Source organism: Hermetia illucens, chromosome 5 (genome assembly GCF_905115235.1).
Source record: "Hermetia illucens chromosome 5, iHerIll2.2.curated.20191125, whole genome shotgun sequence".
Taxonomy (NCBI): Eukaryota; Metazoa; Arthropoda; class Insecta; order Diptera; family Stratiomyidae; genus Hermetia; species Hermetia illucens.
Window position 1 is genome coordinate 41,814,699 of NC_051853.1, and position 12,639 is coordinate 41,827,337.

General features: G+C 43.2%; 1 protein-coding gene across 1 annotated transcript; it reads right to left on the reverse strand.

The window, feature by feature from the left end:
- Positions 1–323: 323 nt before the first annotated feature.
- LOC119657656 (nucleosomal histone kinase 1-like) lies at positions 324–7,447 on the reverse strand. The gene is made up of 4 exons (XM_038064680.1): positions 7,035–7,447; positions 2,071–2,140; positions 1,421–2,017; positions 324–1,334 (listed from the first exon to the last, which is right to left on the reverse strand). The coding sequence occupies exons 1-4, from the start codon at positions 7,284–7,286 to the stop codon at positions 634–636; spliced, it is 1,620 nt and encodes a 539-aa protein (XP_037920608.1). The 5' UTR covers positions 7,287–7,447; the 3' UTR covers positions 324–633.
- Positions 7,448–12,639: the final 5,192 nt, after the last annotated feature.

Sequence of the window (12,639 nt, forward strand, 5' to 3'; positions counted from 1 at the left end):
CGGATTCTTCATATCTCAGGCGATTCATTGTGACGCTGTATATGATGTCTTCCGGACAGTAAATTCACACGCAATTAAAAATTGGACCATTGTTAGCAATAGTCAGATTTCCTCCAAACTTCCCATTATTATACCCTGCACCCTTTATGAGTCTTCTTTTACACGAAACCTTAAAAACGCTAAAATATTGGATAAAAGTTGAATTTTTTCTTGAGCTCAGCTACTGCTTTACTTGCCTGCACCGATCCGCTAGGCAAAATACATGCACGGTCAGGCTGGGCACGTACATGACTGGGCGGTGCAATAAATGGGAAAATTTTAATGATCATTTTGATGTTTGAAAATTATGTAATTGCACAATGGGTTAGGGTTTTGTTGAATTTTATTTGATAGGTTTTTATTATGGAAATTTTAAAGAGATGAAGAGAGAAAATGAAAGTGATAAACATTATGAATATAAAAAATATGTTAGTTTTTGTGTAGCATGGAATAGAGACGGGATTAGAAATTTTAAGAGGATAAGAAAGGTGCTAAAACATGGAGGCAAAGGAAAAATCCTGCAGGACGATAGCGAACAATAACCAGTCTAGCATAGATATAAGATTTTGTTATGTAAAGCCACTATTTAACTCGTCAAGACGTGTCACGTGGCCTTCGAGCAGGACTTTTAGCCGACGTCTGCAATCGCCGTAAAGTCAACTTCGGAATCGGGAAGTCTACTGAACTAGACGACACTTCCGAATCCGAATCACTTTCGTTCCGGTTCCGGTTCCGCCTGCTGGTGACTGTCTTAGATGCCTTAGATGATGGGGCTTTCTTCTTCTTTTTAACATCCAAATCAAAATTGAGCTCATACGTTTTATTGCTCCTCGGGTTGGGAGTTCCATTGTCAATTGTCTTCCCTTTTCGGGCTGCAGGCAATGAAGTGCTGCTCCTGGTAGAAACGTTGTTGGGAGATGTCATAGTCTTTGTCGGACTAGGCAGTCTCTTTGGCGATGCATTCGCCTTAGACTTTCGGCGAGACGCGGTGACCGGTGATTTCCCACCCACACGTCGAGTTCGCACGGACGGAGTTGACCTTGAACGCGATTTGACGGGAGAAGGCTTACGAGAAGTTTCGGATTCGCTTTCACTCTCGTTTTCGCTTTTCTCTTCCACAATAAGCGACGTATCCTGCTTCAGAATGGATTTGTCTAGAGTCATTTCTAAAGGGCCCGAGTTGGTCTTATTCAAAGATTTTAAGCCGCTCTGGAATATTTTACGGCATTTCTCATAATCGGGAGTTTGTTTGTAGTCCATCGATTCAACGTAGTCCATAAATTGTTTGACTGGACCTATAAAGAGTCAGTTTTAACACTGCGTTAGAAAAAAGATCCAAAAGACGACTTATAGACAAATCTTAAATTTTTGTTCCACTTACTCGGAGGATTTTTATCAAATAATTTATTCAATGATCCGCCAACATCCTCCATAAATTCTTCCTTGGCGTTCTGAACTTTCTGTGGGTGTGCAAGTAATTTCTGTGTTTCCCAAGGCAACTCCACCCCTGACCAATGAATCAAATTATATCCCAATATCTCGAAATCCCCGCGTCTGGTTGATACGCCGTTATGCGCGTCCCTTGATGTATATTCAATTGTTCCGTTGTGCATTTTTCGACGATCTGGCTTATAGTCTAAGGTAGTATAGTGGCAAGCTAGACCAAAGTCTACCAAGTAAGCCTGGTCAGAGTGATTCCCTGTATAATCCAGAAGAATGTTGGCACCCTTCAAGTCAGCGTGGACATAAGTGTTGGAATGGATATACTCGTAAACATCGAGCATTTGAATGGCGATCCGGTAGATTGTGTGTTGCGGGAGACGTTTGCCGTTGGACAAAAAGAAACTCCAAATGTCCTTCCCATATCGGGGAATGACGAGGACACGATGTTTCTTGCCATTTATTGTGTGCGATCCAGAGCCAATTATGTGAGGCATGCCAAGCGATTTGAGTTTGTTCTTATCACAAAATGATTTTACTGCAAATATAGAAAAGTCAGGAATGATTTGGCCTTTTGTAGCCGCAACTTACTGTTCTCCTGATTTGCATTTCGTATGTAAAAATTCCTTTCAACGTACAAAGGTCCATTGCCAAGGGGCTCCTAAATTCATAGAATGTAATAGCTTGTCAGTGCCTATAGTTTAAGAACATAATTAATTGAAGTAATAAAAACTTCATCAGTGCAAACTTGAACAAGTGGTTCCCGAAATATCGGTATTTGCAAGAATAAATACCCACACCAACGAAAAAGAAACAACAAGTTTTTATTACTTCAATTAATTAATCGTTGGAAACACCGCATAATTTCACTCTGATTAACATAATTAAGCAAAAGGAAATTAATTTATTGCATGCATTGAATTGCAATATTAAAATCAATACGTGCATTAAGTGCAATTCATTGTAGTCGATAAAGCAATAGCCGGACATTCTGAGAGCCTACGGGAAGACTTAAGCGTGGGCGGGTTGTCAAACCTGTCAAATTTTTGAAAAAAAACTGAGTTCTTGCACAGCCAAATTTTTGTACAGATATCCAGCAAGGACTTTCAAATACAGGAGAAATATTGTCAGAAGGCTACGTGCAAGATAAGGAGCTGTCAGAAGGCCTCCCTTCATGAATAACAAATTGCCGCCGTTACCCCATTTCATAACGACCCCACACCTTATGTCAAAACTAATGCAGTAGATGAAAGTTTTGAGTTTCCTTACAAAAAGGAGAAGTGTGGGGGTTCAAAAAGGGCCAATTATTTCAAGGACTCATTCTTAGAAACGGCGAAACATGGATTGATACCCACGATGGAGCAAACAACCTGGGAAACGCCTGGTGAACCAACACCAACAGATCTACTACCAAACTTTATCTCCACCTCTACGTGATGATAGCTGAGAGTTAATGAAAAGGAGTATGAAGGGCGGGTCTCCCGCGCCTAAAAACGGGACAAATTATTATAACTGGTCCTCCAGCTTGGGAGTTAGGTAGCGCTGACAACCCTACACGGAAAACCGATGTTACAAAGGCACAGAAGGAGCCTCGGACAGGATGGAATTTTAAACGACGAACCCGACAACGCCAACGGAATAACGATTTACGCATTTTCTCATGGAACGTAAGCTCCCTGTCCAGACCGAATGCTGCTCAACAGCTAGCCGATACCCTGTCTCAGTGAATGCCTTACATAGAGATACCAATGATAACGAACTGCAGATTATTCAGTTAGCAGTATCGCACGAAACGAATATTGGAAGTACCTGGTTTGCACGAAAAGCGGTTCACAAAAATACGTGGGCCTCTCCAGATGGGACCACTTTCAACCAAATTGACCACATGCTAATCTAAGGCTGCCACCTCTCAGCCTTGATGAATGTCACAACATATAGGGGGCCAATATAGACCCGGATGACTATCTCGTTGACATAATGCTCCAAGCTCGCATTACAGCACCACCTACAATCCTCTCTGACAATCAAGTGAGAGTGAATACTGAAGTAATTCACAATACAGCCCTCCGTAACACCTATAAGTGCGAAATGGATGTCGCAATGCCCGCAACTAACAGATGTCCTGAAGAAAAAGCATCAACAAATGATCTTCACAATCACCTGAAGAACATTATCATTTTCAAAAAACGCGGGCACGCGCGGACACCTACCATGAACTCCGTCGAATGGAGAAGCGACTTCACAGACGGAAAAAGGAATCCTGGGAGAACCAAAAGCTCCAGGCGCGGAAATTTTACCAACAAGTCAGCAGGATGAAACCTTATACACCTCGATGCTCATCTTGCCGAGACAAAGAGGGAAATCTGATTTCCGACAGAATGGACGTATTGGAGCGATGAATTGAGTATTTTGATGAACTGCTCAACAACCAAAATATCGGCGAATTGGAGGCCCCGCCAACTGAAGACGACGGACAAATGCTGCCACCACCAAGCACGTTTTTCCATATTAGGACAGTGGTAATTTCTTGCTGGTCAGATGGTGTTCTTCCTTCCTGAATAACCCGATTAAAGAATTCACTGAGCCACAGTGTTGGATCCCAATTCCTCGCTTTCCAGAATTCAGTTTTGATGTCGTCAGGTCCTGTGGCTTTCCCCGATTTCATTCGTTTTATTACCTCCTCGGTTTCAGTTGCGCTGACAGTTAAGCCCATGAGCGTTTTACGTAGGTACCTGTCGTGGAGACTTAATCCTACGGTCCTCTTCAGACACGAATTGATTTTGTGACCGCAATCAGAGCCCCGCTGAGACAAGCAACAACGGTACCAGTCTATACCAAGTGCATGGCTTAGCATTCATACTGGGGGATGCAAGAATTACCTAAATCTCTACCGAACTAAGGAGTACGGCACCCGTGTTGAAACGCAACACCACGCCGAGGCCCGAAGGTCTCTTCTCGCTTGAGCACAACCACAACCACCATGAAACTCCCACTAGGGGGGCCAACCGCAAATAACCGGGCTGTACTCACATACAACGGGAGTTCACCCGAAGTATGAGATTCCAGGGGCTTTCCCGGTTCCCATGGTACCAGTATACCCCTGGTAAGGTTTCGTGACCAATTTGCCATTTCAGATGAGTCCCCGTGCAGACTCGGGTCTGATCGCCCTAATAAGGCCTTTGGAGCATTCGCCTACTGCATCACGGCCGGCAAACCAAAGTGAGTACAGCGTCTCCCGGTGCCACCACTATGAAGGTTCTCCTTGGCCACTTCCTCACCGCCACCTCTGAGCACCAGTTGCGCTGGCAGGTGGAACTGCTCCAAATGTTGGCAATGATTGCGGAAGTGGAAGATAAGCAAATTCTTCAGTTGAAATCTGCTCGAAGTATTCTCGCCCTCTACCCGTTGCGGCTCGACGGTTGGTAAGCAAAGTACCATTCTTGTCATTAACGCAGCAGAACTGTTCGATATCCTGTGTGCGGTCGTTTCGGTTTTGGAAAGTGGATAAAGATTTCTCTCGTCATCCCGAGTGTCCAGTTTATCGTAAAGATTTTTGTAATGGTCCGCTCGGGTGACAACGATCGTTTTCTTTGCTTCTCGGCTGGCATTCTTATAAATTTGCCAATTGGCGACAGTTTTATCGTCGAGAAATGTGTGGTAGAGGCTTTTATTTTCACGGACCTTCATTTCAACATCGTCATTCCAAAGCCAAGTATCTTGGTTGATGTACCGCTTACTCGGCTTGGTGACCCCGAGGATTGCAGAGGCCGCTTTGTGGATCGTATCTTTCATTTGGTTCCACGATTCTTCCACATTTGTAATGGTTGGTAATCGCGGAAGTGAGATCATTTCTTCTTTCTTCTCACGAAATCGAAGGGCAAAATAAGGTCAACATCTATGGTAGAAAAAGAAGACGAGGCAGACCCTGGCTGAAATGGAGCGGTGGCATAGGTCAGGACGCCAGACAGCTTTTAGGGGTATAGAATTGGTGAACCTCAGCACAAAACCGGGATGTCTGGATTTCCTAATTAATGCAGGCCTAGACCTAATACCGGTTGTTGCGCCGTTGTTGATGATGAAGAAATAGAAAGAGTCAGTACCACACCGAATCGAATATATATTTAACGTATATACTCTTCATATTGTTACATAAAAAATCAATAAACCCTTTATAGTTGAAGCGCCTAGCTTCCGGTTTTCGATTTGATTAGGTCTGCCCGGATTTCAATTTTGCCTGCAAAATACACACACAATACAGTTTCTTTTGTTATTCAGGTTTTATTTGATTTATTTTATTTTTTTTTCCTTAATTCGTTAAAAAAGAACGAATCGAACGATCCTCTCGTCCTTCTTCAAAAATGGGGGCAATCCAATTGGATCAGGGCCTTGAAGTTTTTTTAAAGCACTGGTATCCGCGTCAAATCACAATGTAAGTTCTACTGTAGCCAGCGAGATTTGAACCGCGACCTTCCGTACGACAGCCTTGTGCTCTAACCACTCAGCTACCCAGACGCGGTTAATAGGGTCTACACTCTAAAGAAAAAGCCATTGCGTTCGTAGAGGAATATTGAACAAGTCGGGAAACCGGAAGCTAGACGCTTCAGGTACGAAAGGTTTTGTGTATTTCTTTTATAAAGAGATATGAGTGTGTATTTGTCCCATTAGCATGTAGCACGTAAAATATGCATATATTATGTGAAAATTTCCACTTTCAAGTGATATTGATATTTATAGTCTTGAATTTGCACAGGACCGACTGTTTTGACCTAGTATTACTTTGTTAGTAATAGTGCGATTTTCACCAAATTTGGCAGGATTATGCTCAATGCTATAGCCTACATTGCTCCAGAATTTTGTGACTCTAGGGTGAACTTAAGGGGGGTTTCCTGTCAATTGTGTAAACACAAAACCTTAAAAACGACTTGAATATGCTCAACAGTTTATTAACGAAACAGAGAAGCTCTACAAAAAAAAACACTGCAAAACAGTCAGTCTGAATTCAACATTTTCGGTTTCGATGGTCGGCAATTGGTGTGGTGACCCAACAGTTAAACAAGGTGCTGGCAGCATCATGATCCGCGGTGTAATGGCATCTGAAGGACCAGACTTACTGTATATAATCCAAGAAAACCTCACTTAAGCAGGCTACCATGACATACTACGCCAGCACATACCATATGATTGCTATATTGGTCTTGCCATCTGATACAATGTTAAATCACGGCCAGGGTTAATTTTTAGTACCAAAGGTATTCAATTTAGTTCTCTTTGAAGTTCGTCAACAGCTCACTACTTTTTCTCATTTTTCAGTACTTTTTTAGTTAAATAGGTTCTTTCCAGTACTCTTCAACAGAAAGTTAACCGAAGCTAACGATGGTAGAACACTATTAATTAACTCAATTGTTGTCATATATTTGTTTTCTTTGTATACTTGACTTCAAAGCGTATTGCCTCTGTTCAACTTTTTGTTTGGTTGACTGTATGTACTTCTTACGAGGGTGTTCGGATTTCAATTTTGCTCACTATATATATATTTTCATTAGAAAATTACTCACAATTTTAACAACACAATCATAGTCTTGCTTCCCGCCGCTGCCAGCTTTGTGTGCACAGTAAATATCCCCAAAACCCCCGGAACCAATTGACGGGCCAACCTTCCAGCTCTGACCAGACATATCAGTTAGAATTTCGCCAAGCGGAATTTTCTCAGACTTTACATATCCAGTTTTCTTCTTCACAGCGCCGCCGGCACCTTTACCTGCACCGGACGCCGCATTACCCTTAGCCACTTTAGCAACTCGCGGCATTTACAATTGATAGCTCAACAACAACACGAAAACTAATAATTCCAGCAGAATGTTGTACGCTTACTTGGAAAACGTAAAAAAAAATTAACTTTCAACAATGAAATAAACTTAATCTCTGGTCTAAAGTTGCTAAAGTTTATCTTATCCTAGCAGCATCGGAAAAGCACAATGAGTTCGCGCGTGCACGAGTGTAACGTGAGAGAGCGGCCAATTGAAGTTCACTACACGTAAGTGTATAGAACAATGAGTCGGACTCTTGCCAGTTCGGAAAATTAAGCTTTCCCGACGATTTGTTTGTCGACATTTGCAGTTTGACCACGAGTCTTATTAATTTCGAGGGACAGTTACCTGAATCTGTGTTTAATAACCACGTCGCGTCTTCTCTCAAAATTTCTAAACTTTTCCCCCCGTTCGGTTTGCATGACGCAAGGGCTCCAGATTTTCCCGTTGAATGGTATGGCCTTCTTCTTCTCCTTGCAGCGCACATGCTGCAACTGATGATCTTATGCACGACTTTTGTTTCCAAACACTACTTACCGCTTCCTTGATGTGTTCATCATATCTAGTCGTTATCAGGCGTTTAGTCTGTTCTATGTATATCTTATAACAATCGCTGTACGTTATTCGGTAGATCCCACTTTTTTTCTCCGCTGCCAAGCATGTTTGTGGTCGTATTTATAATAACGTTCTTCACGTGATTGTGAAGATCATTTGTTAATCCTTCATCTTCAGGATTTCTGTTGACTCCAATTATTGCGGCATTCATTTCGCCCCATAAGGCCGCATGTTGCGGAAGGCTGTGCTGTGGTTGGCCTGGGTGTTAACGCCCGCCTGGTTGTCGGAGCACCATACGAAGGAAATAGTGATCCAGGTCTATATTGCCCCCTATATGTTCTGACATTCATCATGATACGAGTTCCGTCCGGCTGTTAAAATCCCCAAGTATGATTTTGATATCATATCTGAGACAGGCATCGAGGGTTCGTTCTACTGCTTCGTAGAAGGTATCCTTCTCCAACTCTGCAGTCTCCTCTTTAGGGCAGGAGGGGGGGGGGGACGTTAATGTTGCTTATACTTCTAAATTTGCCTCGCAAGTGCAGAGTGCATAGCCGTTCGCTTATGTTTTGAAAGCCGATAACAGCAGGTTTCATTTTTTGGCTGAATAAGAAACCTACTCCGAGCACAGGTTTTACTGGATGGCCACTGTAATATATGGTGTAGTGGCTCTTCTCCAGGAAACCAGTCTCTGTTCAACGCATTTCATGTAACGCTGTTACATCAGGCTTATATTGGGACAGGGCTAGCTGCTTGACAGCTCCATCTCTATACAGGGAGCGTACGTTCCATGAGAAAATGCGCAAATCGTTATTCCGTTGTCGTTGTCGGGATCGTCGTTGTGTTATCAGTCCAGTCCGAGACTACTGTTGTGGCTTCGTAACATCGGTTTTCCGTGTATGGTTGTCAGCCCGGCCCAACCCCCAACCTGGAGGACCAGTTGGTATAATTTGTCCCGTTTTTAGGCGCGAGAGACTCGGCTTTATCCTTTTCCGGCTGCAGCTATTCGTTAAGAAAGAGTGGAGGTGGAGATAGGGTTTGATAGAAGAGCTGTTGGTGTTGGTTCAGCAGGCGTTTTCCAAGTTTTATTCTCCATCGTGGCTACCAATCCACGTTTCGCCCTGGGACCTATACTACCCTTTGACCACACTACACCCCATATTGTACAAGCTAATTACTGTTGATTGACTTAATCTAGACTAGGTAAAGAAAAATAATGAAAGATGATCTACACCTGCGCGGGGATTGCCGAAACATTGGCCCTACGCGATTAGCCTCTGTTAAAGCCCGGGGAGGAACTTTGATAAAAGGAGGGGATGAAGGAGGAAGAGGCGTGATGGTTGAGAGAAGAATTACTGTCCGGGAGGAGAGTCAACCCTGACACGTAGTACCTCTGCTCGCGTAACGAGGCATTGCGTTTAGCAAGATGTTTTTATCAGTGGATTGGGTGGGACAGCAATTTCTTCAGTCTGACTCGCGATAGTTTGATTCACAGGTCGTACAGGTGAGAATTTTTGTGACATTTTAGGTTGGGCATTCTGAATTTGGTCGTGCATTTCCTGAGTATCGTCCTTTCGAAGCTTTGAAGGGCTTCTGCTACGTTAGATGACATAGTAGCCCATGATGGGAAACCATAGGTCAGAATTGGACGAATAAGAGTTTTGTATAAAAGGGTTTTGGTGGCAGGGAACAGGGCCCAAGATGAGAGGAGTTTTTCTAAAGCAGCTGAGGCCTTAAAAGCATTGGCAGTAGCGGATCTGGCGTGAGAGTTGTTTTAAGTTTATTGTTGAGAGAGATTCCCAGATTTTTAATCTTTGGTTTCGGGTTGAGTTGCCTTTGGCGTGGGAGATAATTTTACGAGAGGGAGGTGAATATCGTAGAGGAAGAGGTTAAAAAGTTTGGGGCCTAGAGTAGATCCCTGAGGGACTCCTGAGTTTACCGGGAAGCCGATGGAGCGAAGTCCATCGAAGCGCACGTGCCAAGTTCTGTTGGAGATTGAGTCTCCGAGGATTTTGAATAAGGGGAGGGGGCAATTGGGCTGAATTAGTTTGTGGAGCAAGCCCTCTTTCCAAACTGAATCAAATGCCGTTTCGAGGTCCAAGGCGCAGGCTACGCTGCAATGCCTATTTTCCAGGTGATTGAAGATATGGCCTTGCAGATACAGGATTACCTGCTCGGTGGATCTGAGGTTTTCGAAGCCAAATATATTAAGTGGAATGATAGGGGAGTAGTGTCTATTCAGGCGACTTAGTAGGATACGTTCGAAGATTTTTCCAATATTGGAAAGAAGGCAGATAGGCCTCATATCTTTGAGATCGCCCGAGCACCCCTTCTTAGGGATAGGTATAAGGAGGGCTGATTTCCATAATACCGGGAAGTGTCCGTTGTTCAGGCAGTTGTTGAAGAGGATGGCGAGACGTTCGCTGATGGTAAGCGCACATTTCTGCTGGACAGAGTTAGAGATGCCATCGGGGTCCGAAGATTTTTTATTGTTGGACAGGATGATTGCTTGCTTGAACTGTAGGTTACCTATTTATATCGGGTAGTAGTTGACGTTTGTGTCCGGATAGCTAAGAGGTTAGAGCATAAGACTATCGTACGGAAGGTCGCGGTTCAAATCTCACTGGGGGCAGTGGGATTTGTATCGTGACTTGACATCGGACACCAGTCGACTCAGCTGTGAATGAGTACCTGAGTCAATTCAGGATAATAATCTCGAGCGAGCGCAATACTGACCACATTGCCTCCTACAGTGTATTGTAGTGTAACGTTAGGGTCTTAAATGAAGTGCTCTAACACACTTCAAGGCCCTGATCCAATATGGATTGTGGCGCCAACGATTATTATTATTATTATTATTATACCGACGTGTGGGTCCGCATCGAATTTAACAATAGACCACAAACAAAGAAATTCGCGACGGCCTAACGAGAAAACCAGAACGTGAGCAAAAACTGGACAGTAAAAAAAAACGGCTCGACCGCGCGCATGGAGCTGTAAGTCTCCAGACTCGAGTACCACGATCGAGAGGGAAGATCCACGAAGGATCACAGCCCCGATCAGATATTTATTGAGGCGCGGCCCCTGAGGTTCCCTCCCTTCCTTGACATCCTCAGGCTATTATTTAGAGGATATCCCTAATAAAGTTTTGCGGGATTAAGGAGGAAGAGAGAGGGAGGAAGTTCTCAAATAAAAAAAAATAGTACCAACTCATGCTATATTCATAAGATCACAAAAAAAAGTTTAAACGAAACAAAAAAATGAGAAATAAAAAAAATTTATATAAAAGAGAAAAAAATGCAATTAAATCAAAGTAAAAAGAAAGAAAGCAAAATATAACCGAAAGGAAAAAAAAGAAAAGAACTCAAATCAAAATAGAACTCACACGATGTTTCACTCGGGGCTCGGAGTGCCATGTAGTTGTGCTTGACACGTTTGCCTCTGTGAATAAAGTATTTAAGTAACCAATGTACTAATTAGTTTCATTCCGTGATTGAAACCATGGGTCTCTTGCTTTCCATTCGCATATCTTTCTTTATCACTGGTAACTATAGTAGCTTTCGACCGTTGTAGCAATAATTTTAGCAAGTTCCTAAACGTAGTCCATTCTAATCAGTGTAAACTCATTTGCATAATTAAATCTTCTAGGAGATTACTAGAACCGTCGACAATTCACTTAGTTTGCGTTTTAGCTGCTTTTTCACAAATAACGAAACTACACAGTCAAACTGTTAACTGCCTCGAGCGATTTTTCTGTTCGTCAATTTCTGCAATTAATTTTCCTTCTTTAGAAACTGTTTGCTATATTTTTATCGCCTTTGGCAAACACACAGCATAAGAACCCTGCGAACTGGAATTTTCAAATTTTGATTGCTTGAATCAAAGGGTGGACGAGATTCACTAATTCATAATAATTCACTTAATCGAACTTCTGGAAACGTCTCAAAAAGAATACTTTATCTTAGCGCTACTTAGCATTTTTCCTCAAGGGAAATTCTCAAAATCGATCCTCACACCTTCACGGCTGTTCCCGGTGCCAATAAAGAGCTTTTTCCCCATCTCACTGGCCATTGACCAGCGAACCGGTCCCCATGCCGCTACGCTCACCTTGAACTCCGAAAGTTCCTGTTGCAGCAACATACGCGTGCGCCTATGGATGCGGCAAATCATTCCCCTCTGTCAAGATCAATTCTGCCGTATGCATTCAATGCAATCTGCGGCAAACACTAGGGTAATTGCACATTATGAAATGCATTGTTTGAGCAAATTAATTCAGAAAGAGGCGAATGAGATTCACTGTCGCGAAACCATGGTCACTATAGAGGGTTGAGGGTTGTAGTTTCGAAGGCAGAGTTGACTTTCCAGATGTATGTATCTAGCTCAACATTAAAGTGGATGCGCGATTTGTCCAGGGGAGGATCCAGTGCACTGAACAAGTCGCGTTGGAAATCGTCCCAGTTTGTCAGATTGCGGAAGGTGGAGTGAAGGGAGAACTTGCTGTAGATGCAGAGAAAGATTGAGGGCATGATGTGGAAGTGAGCTGCCAATAGGAGCAGCTAGTGACACATGCTGAGATCGGACGAGATTAGGAAAAGATGGCACTCCAGCGTTAATGATGTCCGCGCTAAGGAATGGGTCTGACTGAAACCAATCGAAGACCACTTTGCTGTTTTCGTTGTTAACTGAGTCGCCCCAAGATACGTGCTTCGCGTTGAGGTCACCGCCGAGGATGATGGCATCGCAACTGGCTGCGATACACAGTACGATTTTGAGGAGAAATTAACAGTCGCAATTCGAA